The sequence below is a fragment of the Charadrius vociferus genome, unplaced genomic scaffold, assembly GCF_000708025.1.
Source record: "Charadrius vociferus isolate BGI_N301 unplaced genomic scaffold, ASM70802v2 scaffold72, whole genome shotgun sequence".
Lineage (NCBI taxonomy): Eukaryota > Metazoa > Chordata > Aves > Charadriiformes > Charadriidae > Charadrius > Charadrius vociferus.
Window position 1 is genome coordinate 2,335,322 of NW_009647830.1, and position 25,762 is coordinate 2,361,083.

General features: G+C 36.1%; 1 protein-coding gene across 3 annotated transcripts in view; it reads left to right on the forward strand.

Moving 5' to 3' along the window:
• The first annotated feature begins 1,273 nt into the window (after nucleotides 1-1,273).
• Nucleotides 1,274-25,762, forward strand: part of NR2C1 (nuclear receptor subfamily 2, group C, member 1) — a 40,862-nt gene continuing 16,373 nt past the window's right edge. The window contains exons 1-9 of one of the 3 annotated variants that reach the window (XM_009882593.1): nucleotides 1,276-1,463; nucleotides 5,288-5,363; nucleotides 9,157-9,264; nucleotides 14,209-14,439; nucleotides 17,813-17,894; nucleotides 20,659-20,838; nucleotides 23,267-23,414; nucleotides 23,516-23,606; nucleotides 24,920-25,104. In XM_009882593.1, coding sequence (XP_009880895.1) covers nucleotides 5,310-5,363; nucleotides 9,157-9,264; nucleotides 14,209-14,439; nucleotides 17,813-17,894; nucleotides 20,659-20,838; nucleotides 23,267-23,414; nucleotides 23,516-23,606; nucleotides 24,920-25,104 — 1,079 coding nt within the window. In that variant the 5' untranslated portion in view covers nucleotides 1,276-1,463; nucleotides 5,288-5,309. Of the gene's footprint in view, nucleotides 1,464-5,287; nucleotides 5,364-9,156; nucleotides 9,265-14,208; nucleotides 14,440-17,812; nucleotides 17,895-20,658; nucleotides 20,839-23,266; nucleotides 23,415-23,515; nucleotides 23,607-24,919; nucleotides 25,105-25,762 lie in introns of those variants that run through there. The other 2 variants (XM_009882595.1, XM_009882594.1) reach the window with 2 other exon arrangements.

Genomic DNA, 25,762 nt, shown 5'->3' on the forward strand with positions numbered 1-25,762 from the left:
ATGTGCCATTTACAAGTCATTCTCTAAAGATTATAGTTGTTGAGAGAAACCTCCTTGAAGGTGCTTTGAGTAGATAGGTGACTTTCTTCAAGTCCAGAAATAGCTGGGTTTGAAAACTCTTGTGAACACAAATTTCTCTTTCTAGGTTCTGAGAATCACATTGCAAAGAAAATCCTTTTGACCAGTAAAATTCTCCTGATAGGGGAAGGATAGGAGCATTGTTTCTTTAGGGAATATTAATCTAGTCGCGCTTTTAAAGTCCATTGTAATTTCATTAACATTTTATTTAACAATCATCACCTTTAAAGCAGTTTGATTTTAAACGGTTTGTGAAAGGATTTGCCCTTTGGGTTTTCTTTAGTTTTGTTTATTTAGGGGGCATTTAGACTGCATTGCTACAACTGAGTACATCATGGAGGTTGTGATAGAGTAACACTCTATTCTGTTCCAAATTCCTTCCTACTTTTTTCTCATCTCTAATTTAGAATTCCTGCAAAAATAACTCATCATCAAGATAGGCAATCTCTTTTAGAGAACTTCTTCCACTGCTCTTAAAAGTAAAAGAGAGTATACTTACATTGCTCCTAACAGCAAGAATAAAGAATGTCTATGGCCAATTCTGGATTTGAGAGACCTGAGTATTTTCAATATTTTATTAGTGCTGTTTGATAACACTGAATTAATAATGTAAAAATACCTGCTCTGTCTCATAGCTACTCGTCTTGCTCACAAGAGACAGATCTTGTTACAGACAGTTCTTAGCACCAATACAGAATTCTGCCATAACCAGTACAAATTCTCCCTGTGCTGTTGGTGAGGATTTGGCAGTATGGCAAAGAAGACAAAGTCCAATATCTCAAAAATGAAACACTGTTTAGTTCTGTGTTGGGACTTGAAAAGGTCCATGTCTGTTAACTGGAGGGCTAACTACTAAGCGGTTGAAAACTCTGTGATGCAGAGTATTTCTACTAGAGAATACAGGGTTTAGCTATAAATAAGCTCATGTGTGTGAAACTTTTATAACTGCTCTTCTGTCCTCACATTGTTTTTAAAAGTAGCTTTGACTATTAAGGTTCCCATAATTAGAAAATAATACTCTTCCTAGAAATAGGGGGTGAGGAAAGAGGAGAGATCCCTGTCAATCTTCTAATTGTACAGTACTTAGCTTATGGACCAGAAGTCTCTGCTAGGCCACTTCACCATCATAAGCGTTGCCTGTTTTGTCCTGTGGCTGTCTGTTGCTTTTTTTTTTCCGTCCTGTTTCTTGTTTCTTCACCAGGTTTATCTGTAAGATCCAAAAATAAGTGTGTCTAATCTCCAAGGCTCATCTCGCAACAATTTATAGAGCTGTGGGAGAGTATGGGAGACTTCAGATGGTTTAAGATGATGTAAATTTCTGCTTTTGTGTGAAGGTGTGATTTACAGTTCCCCTCCACCACTGGTACAGCAGTAGCATTTGCATGGTAACGTAGCAAGTGCAAGTCATTCCTTGGGCTGAGAACTAACACGGACAAAAACAAAGCTCTGCTGCTGGCTGTGAAGTCACAAATGTACCAGTGCTGGCACCAGGGAGAGAGGCTGGAAACTCAGGCCCAGAGATAGGTTAGGGCTAGCCCTTCTGGAGACAGAGTTGATTGAGTAAGTGTCATGGTTTGGGCCAGACTGGCCACTGAGATGCTCTCCCAACTTCTCTCTTCAAGGAGAGGAGGAGAAACGGAGAAAGAGACTTATGAGTTTAGAAGGAACTAAACTAATGAAAATATTAACAATAAAATAATAAGGAAATACTGAAATATGTACAAAAGTGTATCAAGCTCCCAAGATGATGATCGCATCACCAGCAGGTACTGGGGAAGTCCCAGACTGGATTCAGTGATTGACGGGAACTGAATTTCCAGATCTGGATGCAGGATCGGGATCAAAGGCAGACGAACAGACAGAGTCCTCCTTGGACACCGGCTACTGAAGAAAGAGGGCTGACCTTTTGATCCCTCAGCTTTTATACTGGCCATGAGGCAGATGGGATGGAATATCCTGTTGGTCAGTTTTGGGTGACCTGTTCTGTCCGCTCCTCCCCATAGGTGCGACCCCTCTACACTTTTCCGCTTCCGACCCTCCAACGGGGCACATCACCAAGTCAGCTGCCTTGGCTGTTATAGCAGTAAATCTAAGCAAGAGCCTCTCTGCATACCATGCCTGGGGATCAACTATAAACATAGGTGTTACCACTCAGAGCTAACATTGTCTGCACAATATGCTGTTAATTTCAGTGGTTAGAAGAGGTTTAGCTAAGAAGCGAAATTACTGAACTGAAAAATGGTTCTGTTTTACTTCAGACCAGGACAATAAGGTTGCATCGAGTAAGCAACATTAAAAAGAAAAGACCTTTCTTCCTTGTTAAGACTGTGGACAAAGTAGTCGCGGAGACTTAGAGAAATCAGATCTCTCCATTTTTCATTTACTGAGTTTGTGGCAAAAACATTAATGTGTTGGTATGTTAATTTAACGTAATTGCATGACAGAGAACATTAAAGAGAATATGTAATTATAAGATGTAAGGATTTTTTTTATTTTTCATGTCTGAGTCAATTTCTGTAAAAGTTATTTTCCGGATTTTGCCTCTTGCGTGAGTTCAGTATTTGACTACAAGCTTTTACTAGACAAACAATAAATTAAGCTTTTCTTTTCAATGTGCTGTATTGTTCATTTCCATGTGCTGCTGAGTTGGTGCAACACAGATATAGCGGTAATAATATTCTTGTTGGAACATGTTAATTCTACAGGCCGAAACACTAGGAGTTTTAGAAAAGGATAAAATAAAGTTAAAGTAGCCATAGGCTCTGTTGATAAATATAACTAAAATTGAGGGGGTCGTAATCATACTTTGTTATGCAAAAGATTATAGACCTGGTTTTTCTGATGGAAAAAAAAAAATTATATAAATGTAGTCTAGTTTCTTTTGGGAAAACAATGTAGGAAATGCTAGAGACTGATTGCAGAATGGAAGATGTTTCCGCCGTCTCGAATGGCTGACATAGGGGAACATGTATTCTCCATAAAATTGGTTTCAAATGCTCAAAATAAGCTTTCTTGTGCATAGCTCTTTAAACTAGACACTCACTGAAGTAAGACTTCAAAATTAGATAGTTATCTATTATTTCCTTGAAAATATCTGCACAGCAGACCTATATGGAGGCAGTCAAATGATCTTGCAAATCAAACTGCTTTCAAAATATTGGGGATTTTTTGTAATTGCAGGCAACTCTTGTTGTTTCAGTAGCTAAAAAATAGTGCATTTTTGGGTTGTGGAATATTACGGGTGGGAAGGGACATCAGTCTCTAGTCTAAAACCCCACTTAAAACAGCATCAGCTCTGAGATCAGACTAGAATTTCAGCATTTAACTTAGTTTACTTGTAATTTTTTGCAAAATATCATATGTACAGTATTTCTGGTACGTCAAATTGTCACAAAACAGTAAGATCTTCCTCTGAAATAACTCTGCAAAAAGTCCATATCTCTTACCCAAAAGTGTCTGTCGTACTAAATAGTTCTCTGATTTGCTTTTGAGACATTAAACTTTTCTTTTTAGATTTTCTTTCTTTTTTCTTTCTTTTTTGTCTTTTTTGTCTTTTTTTTTTTGTGAAGTAGTACTAATTTCTGGCACTGAGTGTGTAAAAAATGCGATATTTTGTTACTAGTAAGTGTTTATTTAAAAGAAAACATCTGATAGAATACATTGGCTGACTTCAAAGTGCTCTGTGAATAGTGATTGTGCTGCAGCTCACTGCGTGCAGAAGTGGGTTAACAGAGTGCTCCTGCAAGGGTGCTGACATTTATTAGATCTTCTAAGGAGATAATGCTTTTCAATATAAGCATCAGTCTCATATGTTTTCTGTGTATGTCTGTCATCTTTTGTCTTAATTTAATTAACAATGCAGCGTGCTGCTGCGTGATTAGGAACGGTCTACAGTCCCCAAATATTTCTATTGTCTTCCCTTCCACACATGGATTAGGATTTAGTATACCGCTACGCGCACTTCCGAGGTCTGCAGTTCTTGTCCTAGTCAAAAGAGGTATCTCTTTCCAATTATAAGAGCAGAATGAGCTTCAAAATGAGTTAATGTTTTTATTTGCGTAGTTGATTGGGAAAGTTTAGAGATCACTGGGGTCGGAGATAGTTCCTAAGAGTTCTAGCAAAGGTAGCGTGAAAACCAACTAATTATATATATACCTTTTCTACATATGTAACTACTTTCATTAGCATTCTAACATTTTGTATGCTGTCACAGCACCATTCCTGATTGTAAATAATTAATATTAATAATTGTAATTAAATAAATCTTTTATACCATGTAAAAAATCCTTTATACTGATGCCATTTATTCTTATGTTAATAGAGGAATATGCGTGTTGGTATTAAACATCTTTAAAACTTTGTCTGCAATGAAGAGGTTGTATAACCTGAGTACATCGTATATTTGAAACAAAGCAAATTTAGCATATAGACAGATCCTTTCGTGTAAGGGTTCTGTCTTTGTTTATATAAGAAGTAGGTGTTACAGTGGTTTTAATACACCCTTTGTCAGGACAATTAAGTGTTTATGGTGCTTCGTAATTTGTGTATGTTCCTTTTAAGTACTGCCTAGTGAATATTTGCAAATCGATATCCAAACAAACAAGGCATACATCTGAATACTTCATACTGCATTAATATAGTAGTGTCTGTTAAATCCTACAAAATTCTTCTTATGAAGATTTGGACTTCTTACACTGCAACTACAGTATTGATGGCAAAACAGCATTATTTTTTAAAAATGAATATTATCTGTCTCCCAAATAGTGCCCCTTATTAATTACAAAATTGGCCTTTGAGCACTCCTGTTGATATTAAAAAATCAGTATGAGTTCAGAAGAAGTTACATTTCCCCTCCCCCTTGATTTGCATTAACAAAACTGTCTCTGTTCAGTTTTTATGTCCCTGCTGATGTCATGGTCAGTAATACACTTCTGTTCTCACAGGGAGTTTATTATATTGTTGCTTTTTGGCAAAACAGAGGAGGAGAAATAGGAAGTCACTGTGTGAGTTATTTGAGTAAAAAGACACAGAAGTTTACAAATAGAAAATAAATTATTACTTTTATAGTTTAATCACACTTTAAATTCTGCAGGGATGTCACCTTCAGCCAACTATGAACATACTTGACTTATGTGAACTGTATTTTCCCCAAGATATTTTTACTTTTGAGGCTATAGATGTTAAGCATCTTCTTTCCTTTCTTTGACAGGAAATTCTGGTGATTAAAGATCATGGCAACCACAGAGGAACTGGCCCATCAAATTATTGAACAGCAAATGGGAGAGGTACATAAATTTTGAGTCCTATTTAAGAGACATTGAATAATAAAATGCAGAGACTGATATGTAAACCCCAAAACTACAAGAGAAAATCATTTTTAGTACACCCAAAGCTTCTGGAGACTCTCCCATGAAAGACTAGAAGAACTTATTATGTCCATTTTAAAGTTAGGCTGCGAAATATTTCTTGCCAAAGTTTGCCCCACAGAAATGAAGCTGAGGAAAATCTAGCAGTGTTTCCAGTAAGTGACTAGCTGTTCAGCTCTGCTTTTTGGGCCTGTAGTGGTCTCCAGAGAGCCCTCTGGTTGTAGAATTGCTATGCTCGATTTCATTTCGAAAACTTACAATCAAGAGAATTGTCAGTGCATAGCTTTTACTTTCCAATTAAGCAATTGCATCAGTTGTCATTTTTGTTTTCATGAGTAAAGGTTTGCCATGCTCTTCACTGTGAAATATTTGTTGGTGTTTGGTATAAGTCAAAAGGAAGATTGAACTCTTGTTTCTGCTAACTTCAGGTTTTTATTTTCTGTAACCTGTGTGCAGAATCTGTGTGCTGCAGCCAGAGAACTTCCGGAGATGCACAGTTTAATCATAGCAGTCTATTTAAAATTAGCACCACTTTAAATTATATACAAGCAGTATCTTCTTTATCTTAAATAAATGGTATTTTTAGCTTGAAGTATCCACTGTTCGTTTCTTGTCTAGACACGGACTTATTTTTCAAGTAATTTTAGTTCCTGTCAGTCTTGATTTCAAATAGAAAGGGTGGGGATGAGGGAGGGATGTTTAATTCTATTCTGTATGAATTCTTAGAGCTTTTATTGTTATAGCATCTGAGCGTTGTGAAGGCTGTCTCAAAGGACATAAATGATTTATGTGATGTATGGTGTTTTCTTTCTCTCACTTGTCCTCTTTATAGGTGAGAATGGCGTGTCTAGTGTAGTTTTCTTTTGGTAATATAATTCCTTGTGTAAGGCTATATTTCCTGGGTTTTGGGGTGGGGTTTTGTTGTCAAAGGTGCATGCCATGCATGAGTGCACTGCCTGAAAGGTGGAGTCAGCAAGGGAAGTGGTCTTACAGGGGTCTTCATGTAATACCGTATGTTCCTACCTACCTGTGACCTACCAGCTGTAATTGCATGGTGGTGTTCCTGTTCACTGTAAGCATTGAAAACCATAGGTTGAGGTCAATGGAACTTCAGCAGTATTTTTGCTAGCATTTGTAATTCTCTTGAGTGTTGGAATAGTTTTAATTGAATTTACAAGAAAAATTTACATGAGTAGAACGTGAAAGGAAAAAGACAGGTGTTCTCATTCTGAGGAGAATGGAAAGTGCTCCTGCGTCTCATTGAAATAGTGGTCAGAAGTGTTCTGCAACATAGGTTTTTGATTTCTTTGTTATATTAATTCTTGTTCATGAAGCATTTTAAAACACAAAATTACCACAAAGATTTTATCATGATGTTCACAAATGTGTTTTTGTTAATTTAGGGCTTTTTTGCATAAAAGCTAAACTTCTTTAAAAGAAAAAAGAATTTATAGCCTTGCCTATGTGGAGCATTGCACAATATTTATCTTTTCTCAAATTCTGCGAACTGCTAATCATCTTTTGCTGAGTGTGAGATAATTCATATTTATACATCAAGATCACATTCCTTGATTCATGTGGGGAGGTTGTCTGCCAAGAGTCTGCAGCAATCTTTTTTCTTTAATCTGTGGTTGGGTACACTAAGTATATGGTGGTTTGTTTCCACAGTCCTGCCAGGTAACAGTAACAGAGGAAATCTACATATTTGCCGAAACAGAGTCTGTCATACACATAGAAAATACAGTTTTTAACAAATACTGCAGTTATTCTTATCAGTATTTTTTTAACCGCAATTAAAAAATGTATTCTGTATAGAAGTAAAACTGTCAAGCTGACATTTTGTGGGGTTGAAGAGCAGTTTTACCTTACACAACATGTAGATCATGACATTTTAAGGGAGCAAGCATAGAACCATCCTGGAATATGTAGCTTATTTTGTAAAACGAAGATAAATTCACCTAAAACTCCAAATTGCCTGTAAATCACTACGTGTACATGTCACTTGAGAGGCCTGATGCAGAATTTTAGTGCTTGGAAGTATCTCTTTCAAACTCTCGATGTTGCTGTGTAACGAACTCTTCTATGTCCTTTACTTAAGCAAAGAAGTAGATGGATTTTTTGAATATGGAAAATAGTCATACTCCTGAAAAATTGGGTATTTTTAGAAAGCAGTGTTCCAAAATGGCTTGGGCAGTAGTTTGACAAGCATTTCTTTTGATGCCACTGGCAGCTTAAGCGATTCCCCCAGCAGCTTAATCCCACTCTTGTTTGCTCTGATGCGTCTGCTTCTGAGCATGGTGGAGATCTGGATTGAAGGTTTGATCTGTGCTAAGAATAGCCTTTGTTTGTCTGTCTGTTTGCTGGGCTGCTTTTTAACCTGCATCAGTGTCCTATTCCAGATCACTGAACAACTAACCGACCAGTTTTACCTACCGAGCTGAAGGGATGGGAGCAAGTAGGTTATAAGAGCTGAGACTAGTACCAAAAGTAATGCATTTTCAAGTAAAATTTCAAAGCCAGCTTTTAGGCTGACGAGAGCTTTTATTTCTGCTGTAAGGGGAAGTCTTACCCACCGCTCCTTCCCCTTCTTGCGCTCACCTCCAGCTGTGTGTTCTTGCCTCCTTCTGCTGGTAGTAGCATTTACATGGTCATGTGGTTGCAAGATCAGGACAACAGTACCTTTACTGCATATATAGATATATATTCTCTATATTAATTCTTGAGGGGGGCGGCAGTTGAAGAGGAACATTTTTATGATGGTGTAAATACTGAGTATTATTATTAATACAGAATTGCAGGATGTTCCAGAGTTTTTGAACTGCAAGAAGTTCAGGGAGTTACTCAGAAATTTAAGACAAAACTTTCAGTTTGAAGGTATCTGTAAACTGTCAAGACAAACTTCCTTCATACTACAAAAAGTCCAGCCTTTCTGATCAAGCCTCTGTAAATAGCAGCTGTACTTCTTAATTTTTATTGACAAATTAATGAATAATACCCTCCCCCATATACCTTTGGCTATAGCACGTGAAGACTTTTTTAAATACTGGTAATTGTTAAAGCACTTCCACAAATCGTGTCTGAGAGCATTCACACAGACATTTATATTTGTTTTAAGATATGCTTCTTGCCACCTTTGTGCATTTCTTTAATTTTCTCTAACTTTCTTGATAGTTCCCCAATATCAAATTCTGTTCTTCTGGTTTTGCTGCTTTAACAGAAGAACAGAAACGGGACAGAAAAGGCCAATTGCTGTGTTTCCACACCAAAAATTCTTTTCTCACTTTAAGTAAGCCATTAAGGTAAAAATATTTTAGTGTAAATGTAGCACAGCTATGATGAAAGGTATCGTGTTTAGTACATGCCTCATGAACATCAACAGCAGTAAATATTCAGTCTGATTGACTTACATGGACTTGTCAACAATGAATTGTTTTACTTGATGTGTTTCTAAATTTCAAGTTGGAAGGTATTTCAAAAGGGGTTTAAAACAGTGAAACAAACAGAATTATCTAACTAGCAAAATTAAGCTATTAAATTAGATTACAAGCATTTGTATTCCTTATACAGTAAGAGTGTCAGACTTCCCATTGCATTGTGCAGAGAAAACGGAAGTTGGTGAAATCTTAAGGCTTTGTCCGTTAAGGTAGTGTATCCATCCTTAAGTATATCAATTGTCAATCCATTACATTTGTTTCTTTTTTTTTTTTTCTAGATTACCCATTCCCAGGAAGCTGTTACACAAACACTAATGGATGGGACAGCACAACGAATACAGATCGTCCCTGCAGATTCGGGCCTCTCTTTACCACAACGTATACAGGTATGCTTCCTCTGATATATTTTAAAAGCAGAGATTAACTATTATTTCTGCTGGTTTTCGCATACAGTTCTTTTTTATTTGTGTCATATTATTTGCTTGAATGTAAATATTCAGCCCTGGATGGCAGAGACCATTTCTATATAAACAGAAATAAAACATCATTCCAATGCTTCCCCCTTTTTTTTCTTTTTTTTCTCCTGAGAATTTTAAGATTTACAAAAAATTATAACCACTGAACAGAAAAATACTTTTCCCAATACTGCAATGATACTGCTCTTTAAAAGCTGAATAATTTTTAGACTTGGTAATTCAACTGAGCTGTTGGAACATTTCTACATTTTGGATCAGGGAGAGAGAGAGGGAGGGAAATACTGCATTGTATCACTGATACAAGTCATGAAAGAGTGCAAGGCAACCTGATGTCTGAGAAAGATACTGGGTTTTGTTTGTCTCAACCAATGTTACGTGTCCTGGTATGCTAATTCGTAGCCTGGCCAGGTAACGATCTCCAAGTTTTTGGCATGTGGGTAGTTATATTGACATAGATATGTGTATATGGAGATTGGAAGGATTTGGGAAATGGAATTTTATCCCTTATGTTATTTTATCCCTTAAAAATCAATGCGAGTCCTTGCCAATGTTTTATTTTTAAATTTAATTCAAGAGAAAAATATCAACCACAGAATAAATTCTAAAAATATTCTCAGATATATATTGTTGCATACAAAACCACTCTCATTTAAGTGAGCCAGCTGCTAGTATAATCTTGGCTGCTTTTTCTTTTGATGGCTTCACTCTTCAATATTTTCCCCTGTTTTTTCCTGTTTCGGTGCACCGCATCCAAGCTTTCAGCCTTCCAAGACTTTTCATAACTGCCCTGCATACATGGTCTTTTGTTTTGTTTTATCACCCCCTACCTGTGCTGTAGTCAGGGTACCGGTCTTATCTATCCAGTAGATCTTTATTCTTTCAGCTACCTCCACTCCTTTTCTACGCTTCATGTACAGATGTAACTTTTATTAACTTATTTATGTTAATCAGTTAACCACCATCTCTTTATCCTCTCTTTTCCTTATCAATACCTGTATGCTATAATGTCCCTGTAGTGTGAAGCCATTTAATGTAATTTCAGCATCAGGGTCTGACTGTGGGACGATGACATATAAAGGTGTGAGCCTTTATTGTTGAACAGCAGGACGGTTCTCTTGGTTCAAAGCCAGTGGCAGACTTCTAACCCGTGTGTCACCTTGTTTGTGGGGGTAGAACTACTTTTGGTTAGGCATTGTAATTACTGAAAATGTGATGAACATAGAAGAATAATATTCATAGGGTCAGGGACCTTTACATAGTTTTTCATCATCTCATGTAGCTGGAAGATCACTTGTTTGTAACCCAGCTACTTTGTCCTTTATCTTTTTTCACCACGCTTGTTGATTCTTGCTTCAAAATGGATGGTAAGCGCTTTGGGGCAGTGGTTGTCTCTTGATATGTGTGGAACAGCCCTCAGTCGAATGACATCCTTCCTGCAACAGGCATCTACAAACATGTTACCAATATAAATAACAATAAATTAGATATGAGAACAGAACTTAGAAATGAAAACATTCCTCAAAACAATTTATATGAAGAGTAAAATAGTTTGTAGGAACAAATACATCTCAGCAAAATGTTCAAAATAAATGTTAAATGGATTAATTTTGTGTTTATATTTTCAATAATTATTTTTTCCTTTTTTTATTATTGTTAAATGCATATAAATAATTATCTGAAATCTTGAAATACAAAATCCGTAGTAAAATATTCTTTAAAGCATGTTTCATTAGTCCACCCTTCTAGGGAATGCTAACATTTTGGTTCTCTAGGGTAAAAGTTGAATGTCACATTTGTTGTTAAACAGACGTTTGGGTTCAAAACCAGCTCTGTTGTAAACAGATGGATTAGTCCTCTGTTTAGAAACTATTTTTTTTCCTAAAATAGAAACAGAATTATTGAGGCATTCAATTTATTGAAATGATGTTCAAATGGAAGTCAAAACTTATTAGTGGACAAGGCTTAAAAGCACTAAAGGAAAATACTATCCTCCATTATTATAAGGGTGCTTCAATGAAATACATGGGAGAAGTGAATTTTTTAAACGGACAATCCTGAATTAATATATTCCTGCTTTATAACATGATCCCTTTAGCAACATTGTGCTTCAGATTATTAAGAAACGTAATGTGTTGTCACCGAGCCCTGATGGATTCCCTTGAGAAGATAAGTGGTTTTCTTTTTGCCTCTGATTATTTTTTCCTCTTATCTCAACATTTAGGTACTGCAAGTTGTTATACTTTGGTGGACTGCTCCACTTTCAGAGTCCCAGTGCAATTTAGGTGAAGTTTTTGCCAGTATATGGCCATAAGAGGTCAGCTGCAGACAGACTGCGCTTAATTGTTTAAACTGCTTTCTCTTACGCCTCTGTCAAATGCTTGGCAGCTGCAGAAACCATTTGTGCAGATTGAATAGCTTTGTATTAATTTTAACATAACACTCTACCTACTGTATCATGCAGTGAAAACTACATGGGCATCCCCCTAGAATTGCAGGAAGCCAACTGAAGAATTGGGACACTATTTGTTAAATAAGAGGTGAAGTGAATTGTGTGAAGTAGCAATGGTTCTTCTGCCTACTGTCCTGCCATATTTTTCTACATGTATATACTTTTTAAAAATGCAAAGCTGGACTATAATACGAAAGCAGTTAATTTAGCATATATATCCAAAAATTAGTTTCAACTTTAACTCAAAATACAGCACGTCCCAAACAGTGAAGATACACATTTGAACTAGTTTTATACTATACTTTATATAAACCTAACTAGATAAAGTATATGCCTTTTATTGATGTACACAGAGCTGCACTTTTAAATTTTGATAGTGAGACAGATTTTAGATAAGAGTATCTTTTAAAGAGCAGGTCTGGAAATTCAAGAAGCAGCACAATACTCTATGTTTGCCTTTTGTACATGCATGCACCCTCTTGCAGATGACATGCATATATATGATTTCTCCTGATCCCAATAAAGTAGATGTGTTTGGAGAGAAGGGGAAGGGAACATCAGCTACTTTGAAAATACCCAGAAATGACACAGGAGAAATAAAGGTTGTAAAATGAAGAAAAATGGAATAGAAGGAGAAAGTTAAGCAAAGAAGGGAATTACAAGGGCAAGGAAGTTTGCTTTCTAAAGAATATGGAACCGACATAAAGGAATTGAAAGGAGAAATAAGGGACTGCTGTAGTCATTTGTGGCCCTGGACTTGTGGCTATCTGAGAAAACTGAATGGAAATCCCTGTATTAATCATGTTGGTGACTATTGTGGAGTTTTTGCATTGTCTTCCCACCCTACATCCCAAATCTCACGATAATTTATGTTCTTTTCTTAAATCTTTAGCGTCTGAAATATTATCATCTTGCCTGGACTTCTCTCTTAACTAAGATTCTAATTGCGTTTTACAGAGAAAAATTGAAATTTGACCCATACAAATGTTAATAGCAGAAGGCTATCAGAAAGGAGCACATTCCTTTTGAATATTTTGAAACTCGTAATTCCTGAATATTTGAAAGTGGCAATATTGATTTATAACTGTTGAAATTAGATGTTCAGTAATTTCTGTCTCTTGCTGCTTATCTTTTTAAAACATAAGCTATACACAGCTTTTTGAAACAAATTTAAGTATATTGAACATTTAGAGGAAGTAATAAGCTAATTGTGAAGGTGCAATAGCAAAGTTGATAAACACTTGTGTGAAATTAGGCCTCATTCAGTTTCTTTGTACCCATTCTCCACCTAGAAAATATAATAAATACTGGTGCCCTAATTACATGAAACTGATTATGATAAAGGTTAGATCGTGAAATAAATAATTTCATCAGTAACAACTGATGAAATGTTAGAGATGGATAGATGGACATAAATGTTTGGTTATCGGTAAAAAAGAATTTCATTGGAGCTATTTTATTGATCTGTAATTCAAAAATATTTTGCAGGAAATGGTCTTCGTAGGATGATTCTCTGTAGTCTCTAGAATAAACTAGGCAGTTTTCTGTATAGGCATTTTGATGGAGAAAGGCAAGAAGTGAGTGAAAGTGAGATTTATAATGGAAGGTATATGGAATCTTGATTATTTTCTCTGAGGATTATAATCTCCTGACAAAGTTGGCAAAAAATGGAGTTTAGGGAAGGATTATTTAATAAAGTTATGCTGTATTTGTGCTTGAAAATAGGAATCAAATGGAAAAAACAGTCTGTAGGTCTGTTCTTAATTATGAAATGAAACATGAAAATATGCTTTTCCTTTAAAAAAAGAAAAAAATGGCAGGGAGAGAGATCCTGTTTTACTTATTTAATTTGGAATATATATGTTAAAAAAAAGCCCCCCCCAAAAAGAAGCCTAAAATGTATATACAGGTGCAACAAGATTATTGCTTTTCTTGCTGTTTGATGCATACTTTTTGCATTTGGAAGTCTATACATTTGTGGTTTTAGGAAGCTTCCTGTTAAGCAGCCAAATCTTGGAGGTGCTAAGCACTTCACGTGGTATGCAGTGAGTTTAAGAGTTAAGATCTCTCATAACCTGGCAGGTCCTAGGGATGAGCTACAGACATATCGTATTCTGGGTGCTAGAATTGTCAAGGGTTTCAGTAGTGTTGTAAAAGCACGGGCCAGTTGTAAAACTGGAGTATGAATTCAGGTTTTGACTTCAGACACTCTTGATTGAAGTGTTTCAAAAACAGTGAAAATCCAAGGTTTTGCCTGAGTTTACTTCACTCTTGTGTGACAGAGGGGAAGACGATCCTGCTTCACAAATGTCAAAGGCAAAATTCCCGTTTTCTTCAAGTGCCCAGATTGGGCCCCAAAGGTGAACTTAAGTTACCATAACAATTTGAGATAAATGTATTATTAGATTGTCACAGATCAGCAGACGGGCCAGAAGATTCAGATTGTTACAGCACTTGATCAGAGCTCAGCAGGCAAGCAGTTCATCTTAACAAATCATGATGGCTCTACCCCAAGCAAGGTGATCCTTGCCAGACAAGATTCCACTCCAGGAAAAGTTATCCTAGCAACTCCAGATGCTGCAGGTGTCAACCAACTGTTTTTTGCATCCCCTGATATATCAGCACAACACATCCAGGTAGATAATCCACTTTATTTCATAATTTTGGTTCAAATGGGATAAGAAGAGATGTTTTATTTCCAAATATGTCTGTCTGGTTTCTCCTTTTTGGAGCGTTCTTTTTAATGGTATACTTTTCCTTGCACTAGGACTCAGCATGGATACTTAGAAATTATAAAGAAAACTTTTTTTTTTTTAATTTATTGCTTTTAAAATGTATACCCTGGCTCATGACATTAGAAAGAATACTGTTATTTTTAGTGATTTCCAGCTCCTGCCATACCAGCAGTCCTTCTTTATTTCTGCTTCATTGCTTCTCCATCTGTTTTCATGTGTTGTTGAAAAACATACCTTTTTCTCCATTGATTGTCTTTATCACTTAACATTTCCTTCTGCTTGTTTTCCTTTTCGTATGCTGTTGTAACTACTGTTCAGCTTTGTGAACTGTACTCCGAGGTAGTTTGTCAGAGAGAATATTTGGTAGGGAAGGACATTACTCAGTGGGGGACAGGGAAATCACACTAAATATTTTGGGTTTACTAATGTGAGACTGTAACTAGGCAGGGTTGTAACTCCCTAGACTGGTCCCCAGTGCGCCTTACTCCCATGCACATTGTATGTGCAGCTTCATTAGTCCTCACCCTCCAACTTACAGGCTTTCTGCCCCATATCCTCACCTGGCAAGGATGGGATGGCACTGATGAGGAGAACATGCACTGAAGACTTGGGTCATGTGAGCTCCTTCAGTAGGAAGCAGATTACTGCACTCCAGCTAAAGCATAGTTATTGCATATTGTTTCCTCATGTACATTCATGCTGCTGTTAAACTCCATCAATGTGGTAGCCCAGGCAACATTGGGATAGCTACAGTCCATTTAGTCCAGTGTCTTACACTTAAATGATGGCCAGAAACAGTTGCTTAAGGAAAAATATTAAAAACTGGTCAGGTAAATAATGATCGTTCTGAGCATATTCTTTCACTTCCGTTAGCTGATGATTTAGAGCAACCTTCTGATTTGGAGACTTGAGTGAAACCATCATAGTTGATAGCTGCCACTAAAGTTTAACAACCTGTTTTGTTACTTATATGGACCATATATGCTTTGGTCTGCATAATATCCTATAGTATAATTGTATGCTGTGCAAAGAATACTTCAGTTGATTTGATCTTCTGAGACAAGTATGTTTTAATTAGGTGTCTCCTGCACTATAAGAAACAGCAATAAAGGATCCTATTGTTTTTATAAATCACTATTATATCCTCTTTCAAGTCGTCTCTTTTCAACTGAAGACCCCTGCTCTTTTTCATTTGTGCTTATCTGGGAGCCAGTCCACTACTCTGATTCGCTACCCACATGTTTTGTAAGCTTGAAACATATCTCTGTATTACACATTTTTTTTTGAAACGCACAAATCTTGGCAAATGGACTGCCAAGGTCCTTGCTCCAAAGAATTTGATTGCTATGAATAGGGGAGCAGTCGCAAAAGCCAATCCTATTGAGAGGCATTTAAGCATGTTTAGTGGTATCATACACTTTGTATTTTAGGTAAACCTCAACAAAAATATAAACCAGCGGGATATCCGTATAAAAAATTATTTTCAAAGACAACTTAAGAGATGAGAAGTATGCCACATTGGTTTAAAAAGCAAAATCCAGGAATAGAGGAAGTCTGGACAAAAAAAATTTGAAAGCTGTAATTCTGATTGTACAGTTCAAGCAAAATAGGGCAGTTTGAGAGGCAACAGTATTCTGTCACTTTAGTTAGATTGTATGTATGGGTAGCAATTTCTTTTTTCCACTTAAAGTTCGTGAAATACAAAGTACCATTCATTTGTTGTTCAACTGCATCCTCTTTGGGATCTTTCATATCTTTTCCCCTAAATGATCTTTTCGTGTGCAATTTCACCTTTTTTTCTCATTCTTCTGTAACCTTCACTTGAAATTCCCATTCATTGGCTCTGTGAAAAACCTCTCCTTTATTGCATCTTATCTTTACATTGACTCACTTGGCAAGGCCTTTTCTGCCATCATCTATTTTACCTTCAGTGGCTCTTCTTCATCTTAATAATCAATTTTTATTCTTCATGTTAAGGGTCAGTTAATGAGTTCTCCGAGTCTGAGATTTTTATCTCCTCGTGGGCCTAATTCTGTAGTCCTTCCTTATGTGTAACTTCCCGTTTCAGTGCAGGTTTCATTTAGGGAAGGACTTAAAATTTGTTTATATGTATTTTATATAATATTATGAAAATACATAATGTTAATAATGGAAATTAGGAAGGAATGAAAGTTTAATATTCTTTTAACTCATCAATATTATTTTTCTTAAAAAGATGTTATATTAAAAGAAAACCCAATAGATTAATGTCTGAGACAGTATTGTTAACAAAGGCTAGCTAGAAAGAAGTGTGCTTGTTAAATGTTCCCGTATATATTGTCTATACTGTCTTCCAAACTTTCTTAAGAAGCGATTTCTTAAGATAGGGTACTTTCTCTTTCGGTAAGTTATCTTTCTTTTTATCAGAGGTCCTGTTTTGAATATGCAAAGCAAGAATGAGAGAGTCTGGCAATTATAATCTCTTTTTAATGGGAAGAATAATTTTTTCTTTTCTGCTTTACATAATTGTCCAGATGATGTTTGGTTATTACTCGTGCTATGTGTGTTCCTTTTTTAAATTTAATTTTTGCAGTGCTTTATTTATGTCGCAGTGGGGTAGAGTTTTTAAAGATCAAATGGAAGGCAATAGCACCTACCCTGTAGTGCTGGTTTTCTAATATTATGTGCTTAATGAAGCTTTACAGGTACCAGAGATAAATGAATGAGACAAGAAAGGATACTGTAATAATGTCAAACTGTTACTGAAAGCCAAACTATATACCACTAGATAGGTAATGGTAGTGTCCAGAGTACATTTTCTGTTGGTCCATTTATGTGTAATATAAAAGAAGGCATTAATAAACCTTAATGTAGATGTAGTAGCCTTTACACAGGATTTTTTGTTCCATCTATTTAATGGTTCAGTCTCTTTTGTACTATGAACAAGTCATTAGGATATAAATACAAACTTGAACAAAAGGTAAGAGTATGCAGATGCTAAATGTTTTTCAAAATGTCAGTCCATTTTGCAGAAGTAGTATTTAGATAAATGAAATCTTGAATTCTTTTCAAAAATATTACAAGTAAAACTTTTGTTCCATCCTGAAAAGGAGCACAGTGGCATGGCAGGTAGCTCCTTTGTGTCTGTGAAGGCTGTAAAATGTAGTCAAGAAAACCTTATACTTTGTAGATTTGGTTCCCTATCTTAGAGAAAAACCACAAGTATGAGATATATTTTAATCTTTCTTGATGGTAAGAAAAAGAAAAATTAAATTCTTTCACACTTTTTTTCCAGATTTTAACAGACAACTCCCCCAATGAACAGGGCCTAAATAAAGTGTTTGATCTGTGTGTTGTATGTGGAGACAAGGCATCAGGTATTTACTTTCTTCTTTCTCTTTCTTTTTTTTTTTAAGGCGGTGCAATTTTATAAAAGCAATTTAAAATTCTCCTGAAGCTATATAACAATTTGCATGCATATACATGTATATATCTATACATGCATGAACAGAAAGGATACACTACTCTTTCAGTGGAGAATTACGCTAAATGGTACTCCTGTGTTCATAGGTGGGATTTATTATTGTTTTACATCATAAATGTAATGTTTTCTACCTGATATTTTTTGCCTTTTTTTCTTACACTGATGCGTTTTTTTCCTATTCTAAAAGTCTCGTTGATAAAATTACCTAGGCAACAACGTTGAGAGTTTTTTCTTCCTTAAAATAAGGTCATGCAGTGAACTTTGTTATTGTTAACAGGTTCTCTTATAATATATGAGAAACTTGTTTGTTATTTTAAATATGAAACCAGTAGGCAAGGAAGACTTTGCAAATATATGAAAAAATTGCTAATATGAAATCTGTGCAGGACAGCTGGTTATTTGAAGAATCATTATTAAAATTGTACAAATGCATTATAGTTCCAGTAAAAAGTAAGCTTAAGAATGGTATATTCATATATGACCAAAGTAGAGTGCTAAGGTAAGAAAAGAAAAATGTTTCATGCACTGAATTTTATGTAATGTTATTAAGAGACTGGAAAGAAATACAGTGGAAGCAGTGCACTGGAGAACTCTGTCTACCACATTCCCTTTGCATGTGTGCCTGCCATCGGATGTTCCAGATCTGTCAGAGATGGAATTACTGAGCGGATGTCTTCTTTTTTATTCAAAAAAAATAGAGAGAGAGAAATACAAGGGCTGTTCCTCAGCACAGTTTAGCTGAAAGCTTCTTTTTCTTTGCACTTTCTCTGTTACAGAAGATAATGGGTTGTAAAGAGATGAGACATTTAACTTTGCTCTTTACTTACTTAGCTAAAATTAGTCTAAGTAGGGAAATGGTTGCTCCGTTAGAAGATTCTTATGGTTTGTCAGTGAAGTCTGTATGATGGACCTCCAGTAATATCAACGTATGACAGCTGCAGTTAAATGCTCCTTTTGGGAAGTGATGGGAATAAAGTGTATAAAGATGGGGGGCCAGGGGGAAGAAGTAGGTAGTGTTAGGATATCACCATGAGAAGTAGTAGGATGGGGAGCAAACTTCCTAGAAAACCAAGCCAATTAAAATTTTTCTACTGCGGCAAAGTTTAGCGTTACAAATGTAGTTCCTACAGCTCTAAATTCACCCATCTCAAAGAAAATTTCTGCCAAACGTAAGGCAAAGATCTGGTTGGTCTGCTCCAACTGGCAAAACTCCTCTGGCTCCCCAGTGGAGGGCTGCAGTATTCCTTGAGAGGCTGGAGGTCCCAGGAGCTATTCCTCCTGTTCTGGCCCGGGGATATGGAGCAGTGGTAGTGAATTTGGGGAGAGTGCCATGTTCCCCTGAGCAGCTGCAGGTTCTGGGGTGCCTCCTCTGTGACAAGCACCATCATGCAAACTGCTTTGCAGACACCTCCAAGCGGGAGTCCAAAAAGCTACATTAAAGAGTAGGTGAAGAAGCAGTGCTGGTGCTTTGCAGAGTGGATATCAAGTATTCACATTTCAGCTGCTATTAAAATGTTTCACTTAGTAATATTCTTTTAATATATATGATGCTTTATAAATTTCACATTTTAATAGCGTGGTAATATGGTTGTGATAAAGGAATCTAGAAAACCTACTAGAAACTTCAGGCAGACGAGATTGATGTATCTAAATAAAAGTTTGTGAGGAGTGAGGAAAGAATGTACAAATATATTTCCCTTTAAATTAGTTCATATTTGAGGTTTATTTCTGTCAGGCACCCTACTTAGTTCAAAGAGAAGCCTTAGTGCCTCCACTGTATTTTGAGTTTGTCAGTGATCTTTGGCTTTAGACTTTTTTTTTTTCTTCAGGATCATAAAATTAAAATTGTTGGAATTGCCAAGCATGCCCTGATCAAAACCAGTACTTCTAAGTGATATTTGTATTTTGTGGAATAACAGAATCAAAACAATTTACTTCTGAAAAATAATTTTTAAACTTGACTTTTTTCTGTGGTGTGAATATACTATATAGTATAAACATATACTGCTTTAGAAATTTTTGTATGTTAGTATTATATATTAGAAAATTCAGCAAAGAACTGATTTAAAAAAAAAAATATTTAGCTGTTTTAGATTATTCTTTCATTGAAGTTTTAGTGAAAGAACCCTTACCATTACACTGTTAGGAGAATGAAAGGTGAAAGTAAAGCTTTGAAGTGATTACCTACTGCTGTCAAATGCCAGCATTTGCGCTTTCCATGGTTCCATTAGATTTAATGCATACAATTTCAACAGCTGAATTTGTAATGAGCAATAACAGGGCTTGACTGTAGGGACTTTTTTTAAAAATTGCTAAAGAAGGTATAAATTAAAAGAGTTTCTTCTATGTTCTTGCTAACCTGTTTTCTTAGCTTTTTTGAACGCTGCTGTCAACAGCTTCAGCAAGAATTTAATAAGCAACTTGCCTATTTGTAAAATCTGTCCTGTTTAAGTGCTTTGAACTAGAAAAATGGTTAACTTTCCTGTATTGCTTTATAGCCATGATATGTGTTCAGATCTGTAAACTATGGGGAAAAGAAGTGTTCTTTTTGTGGGTAAAATAGCAAATACTTTTTTTTTTTTTTTTAATAAATACAAACTCAAAAATAATATTGCAGTGTAAAATTAATGTTGTGGTTTATATTGTTCTGTAACTAGGGCGTCACTATGGAGCAGTAACCTGTGAGGGATGCAAAGGATTCTTTAAAAGGAGTATACGGAAGAATTTAGTTTATTCGTGCCGAGGAACAAAAGACTGTGTCATTAACAAACACCACCGGAATCGATGTCAGTACTGTAGGCTGCAGAGATGCATCGCTTTTGGAATGAAACAAGATTGTAAGTCTGAATTAGTGCAACTTATTTTAGCTGGCAGCTATGTTAACGTTTGTGCTACAAAAGATACGCTTCGTATTAATACAAATTGTTGTCTTGCTTTTACATTTTTAAATCACTGTATCTTTTTCCTTTATAGAATTGTACAAGTTTGATATATCAGAAGTCTGAAATGTTTTCAAGCATGCATATTGCTCGACAAACTTAATAAGCACATTGCATGTGGTAAAAGTGAATGAATTGTTATTTCTAGGTAGCAAATGTCTAAATATGTCTCCATCTTTGGTTTTTATACATGCAATTCTTCTATGTGTAAATTTAGCTACTGAACATTTTGAATCCTTCTACCTTCTTGTCACTTTTTCCACAACGGAGATTACTGGCAATTGCTGCAAAGCTCTGCAGAGCCAGTTTTTCACAAGGCAGAGATCTGTAGTGGTCTAGAGTTCAGTTCTTACCAGTTCCTGCAGATTTCAAGTTTCTTTTTAGATTTCCATACATTGGATGTAGTGATATTGCAACACCACAGCAGTATCATCAGAGTACTAAATATGCAGAAAATCAAGCAATACACAAATTTTTCAGCCCTGATACTGCCACGCTGTTGCTATATGCACAATATTAGTCTTGTGCTCTGCTCTCTGCCATCCAGCTCTATTTTGCTGACCCTCTTGAGCCTCTGTGGACATTCCCCTCCTTACAGCCCTGCTTCTGTCAGCAGAAACCAGTAACACGTTTCCAGCACAGAGGAAATTAATTCAGAAAGGGAGGAAAAGCTGGGGCGGTGAAAGGGGATCTTTATCCCTTTCCCTCTGGTTCAGCTGGCAGTACTTTGCCCTTCCACAGAAGACTTTTCAAGCAGAACAAAATTGCTGGGGTTGGGGGTCAGAAGGTATGAAAAGGATCTCTGGGTCATGGGGGAATACTGAGCAGAGGAGAGGATTGTTTTGGGACAAGAAGTCTCATTCCTCAGTGGAGTGGGGAGAGGAAGGAAAACTCAGCACCGTCTTGTACTGTAGCTCCTTCCCTAGGGTTATTTGTCCCTTGAAGAAGTCTTGGCCCTTTCTCAGCAAACTCAGATCCAGCTAGTGAGCACGGGGTTAGCAAAGGAAGATAAAAGACTTTTTTGCCTTCATCTTCCACCCTTTCAAAGCACCATTCATGGGCTACAGGGTAGCTTTAATGGCATTGTCAATACTCAATGATATTACATTTGGGTTTATGATATTTATAAATGTAAAAATTTGAATCGCATCACAGTCTGCTACTAACTTGAGAGCTTTTTAGTTTTTTTCTTTAGTTACACGTTTTCTGAAAATGTGTAATTGAAGAAAAAAAAAGTTAGGTTTTTTTCCTGTTTGCCTTTGTGTTTTAAAATCATGAACATTCAGGATTCTTTTTATAGGCTTAAGTAGTTTCTACGCGCAGTACAACATTAAAGAGGCTCTGCTAGCCAGTAGTCAGTGCTTATCAGGCTGGTGAATTGATGCGTATTTTAAATTATGTATAGGCCTGGTTTGTCACTCTCTTTCAAGATCTTATTCTGATCTATAAAATGACTTGCACCACTTTAAATTTGTGGAGGAACAACTTACTGTGTATTTTTAAAAAATTTGTCCTTTGTAAATACCTTTTATTAATTAAGTTTTACAGTAAGTGTTGTGTTACTGTTACCTTATTTTTCCAGAAATTATGTTTTTCTTTTGAACTTTTAAATTCGAACTGTAAACTGGTTTCTCGTGGCTTTATTCCATTGAGCTAAAGAGTTCCCCATAGGTTATAATACTGTAAGTTTCATTTTAGTGTCCTCTAATCCATCCAGAGCAAGGTGATGGATCTGTAGGCTATAGCCCAGATTCATTCCACCTAGTTTCACTGAGATATTCAAATCAAAATGTGCTTCTTCTCTGAAGTCAGTGATTGTGGTTCAGGATGTCGCCCAGATCTTAAATGGTCTGAACTGAACTTTGTGAATGTCCATTTCCCTGTGTATTGTCTGAGGTCCTAACTTGAGAAGCTTCTTTAAGTGCATAAAATTATGTGGCATCAAAAAGGGTACAGTGAGTCCTTTATGAATGAACTGAAAGTGTGGGACAGTGAAATTGAGAGAAGGAGAAGCAGTAAGCCTCCACTTAAAAATCCAAATTAAAAATAAGGTATAAGGGGATTTCTCCCTTAATTGTAACTTGAAAAATTTAGTGTCTATATGTTTGCTCTCAGACGTTGACTACTACATCATTTTGTTAGAAACAAATAAAATTGTTGTGTTGTTTTTTACCCAAGTTGTTAGATTATTGGTTATGGGAATTTTTTTTTTCATTATTTTCAGAATCATTATTAAAATTGCACATTAAATAAAGAGAGGAAAAAAAGAGTATTTCTTAGTCTGTAATTTGGGATGTGACTTAATAGTTGCATATTGTTTTGTTAGCTGTGCAGTGTGAGAGGAAACCTATTGAAGTGTCAAGAGAAAAATCTTCAAACTGTGCAGCTTCTACAGAAAAGATTTACATTCGGAAAGATCTTCGTAGCCCATTAGCTGCAACTCCAACTTTTGTAACAGACAATGAAACAGCGAGGTATGTAAATTCTACTCAGAAGCAGCTATGTCTGTTTCCTGAAACAGGAAAAATTAATTTTAAAATTAACCAAAATTAAAATGTGTGCTGTTTTGTGTCAGATCAACAGGTCTGCTGGAATCAGGAATGTTTGTTAACATTCATCAGTCTGCAATAAAAAGTGAGCCTACTGTGCTGATGACTCCAGATAAGGTATATGATAATGTGACTGATATATTAATTAGTGTTGTTTACTGTAATTGTATATGTAGAGAGGGATGGGTGTTCTGTTTTGTTGTACTTCTGTTTTGTTAAATTCATTTTTAAAACACTCCTTTCAACATTTGCTGTTGTTGCAAACGCCTTCTCTTCACAAGAATGCTTTTAGCCTCGCATAGTAAAAATGCTAAAAACTCTACAAAGTAAAGGCCTTCCTCCACATTTTTAGAGAGCTTTAAGGGCTGCATTATTTTTCTTTGTATTGGGCAATCCTGACACTTGAATATTGCTTTTGTACCAATAAAGTGAGGTGTTTGCAAAACCTCACAGGGCATTATCACAGTGCATTTCATAAATACTGTTAGGTTTTTTCCCCTTGAATCACTCATTTTTTTGGCAAAGCTAATAAGAGCTATCTCAGCAACAATCTTATTTCTAAGCTGATTTTCCTTTGTTTCCATTTTGTTACACTTACTGATCCACTAAAGCCATGTGATAACTTCCCTAAAAAATGCACAGTAGGAAGCTTTTGTATTTTTCTAGCTGATATTAAATTACCTCATACTGTTTTCATGCATTTTGCCTCGCTTGCTCTGTCTGCAAAGGGCCCCATCAGAAGTTGTTTATTCCATTTCACTTTTCTGGCTCTGTCTGTAGACTGTGACAGTGCAAGCTAAATGACACGTAGCATGCTGGTGTTAGCAGCAGCATACTTGTCTGTAATCATACACTTTCCTTATTTTTTTGGGGGGGGGCAGGGTGGCAAACCTGTTTTACTGCCTCTCTGAGTTGCTGGTCACTACTGTATCACCTTGTCCCCTTGCAGTTAAATAAAGACATAGAAACTAAAAAGGCTGCAACAGAATTACTTTTCTGTTTGCTTTTAAAGGTGACTTTTTATCTATTCCTTCTTTTCAAACATTTTCCTACCGTATTACTAATGACTCACTTACACGAGGAAGGAAGGAAGATGCTAAAAATATAATCTAGTGCAGTCTTATAGTCCTGGTGACTGACTAGTGAGTGGAGATGATAAATTCCCTTTCTGCAGTTTCTTACCATCTGTAGCGTTCTTTCAGAAAGAAATAGATAGCTATTACTTGTAAAAGTAAATGTCTAAATATTTCATATTTTAGAAGCAGTGCAGCATCTAATTGCTGCATTATGATTACCCATTTACTGAAAACAATAATTTCTTACAGGTCTATTCACACGCTCAACTCTTCATTTACGTAAAAGTTAGATTCTTCTACTGCAAGTTAACTGCTGCCAATATGAGAGAATTAAAAACTCTGCTTTTCCCTTAGGTTGAAGCATGTCAGGGGGATTTAAGTACACTGGCAAATGTGGTGACTTCATTAGCAAATCTCAGTAAATGCAAAGACCTCTCACAAAGCAGTACAGAGCTATCTATGATTGAGAGTTTAAGTAATGGAGATGCATCATTATCTGAACTTCAGCAAGAAGAACAAGCTAGTAGTGATGTTACAAGGTAAGGCATGTTACACTTAAAAATACAGGTAATTTAACTGCATTAAAAATAACAGCCTGAGCTCATATAGAAGATAAATCTTGTAAGATTCTTCCAAGTGAAATCATAAGGAAATTCTGTTTGAGAAATAAATACTTTCAGTTGGTTGTACTTGAAATAATTTTTAATGTAAATCTCATAACTGATTTTCTTACCTTTTGGTTTTCCTTAACGTGTCTTAGATCTTGTACTATCGCCTAAGTACTTTGTATCATCCTGTTTCTTAGAGATCTCACCTGTGTAAGTAGTTTAATGCCTGTCACTATTAATCGCCTTAAAAGTTTGAAAAGCATTTTCTTTCTACACAAGAGAACTCACAGAATTCTCACCGTCAATACAAATACATTCATTGATTATCATAGAATCATAGAATAGTTTGGGTTGGAAGGGACCTTTAAAGGTGCCATCTAGTCTAGCTCCCCTGCAATGATCAGGGACATTTTCAACTAGATCAGGTTGCTCAGAGCCCTGTCCAATCTGACCTTGAACATTTCCAGGGACAGGGCATCTACCACCTCTCTGGGCAACCTGTTCCAGTGTTTCATCACCCTCTTAAAAAATGTCTTCCTTGTATCTAGTCTAAATCTACCTTCTTTTAATTTAAAACCATTATCTCTTG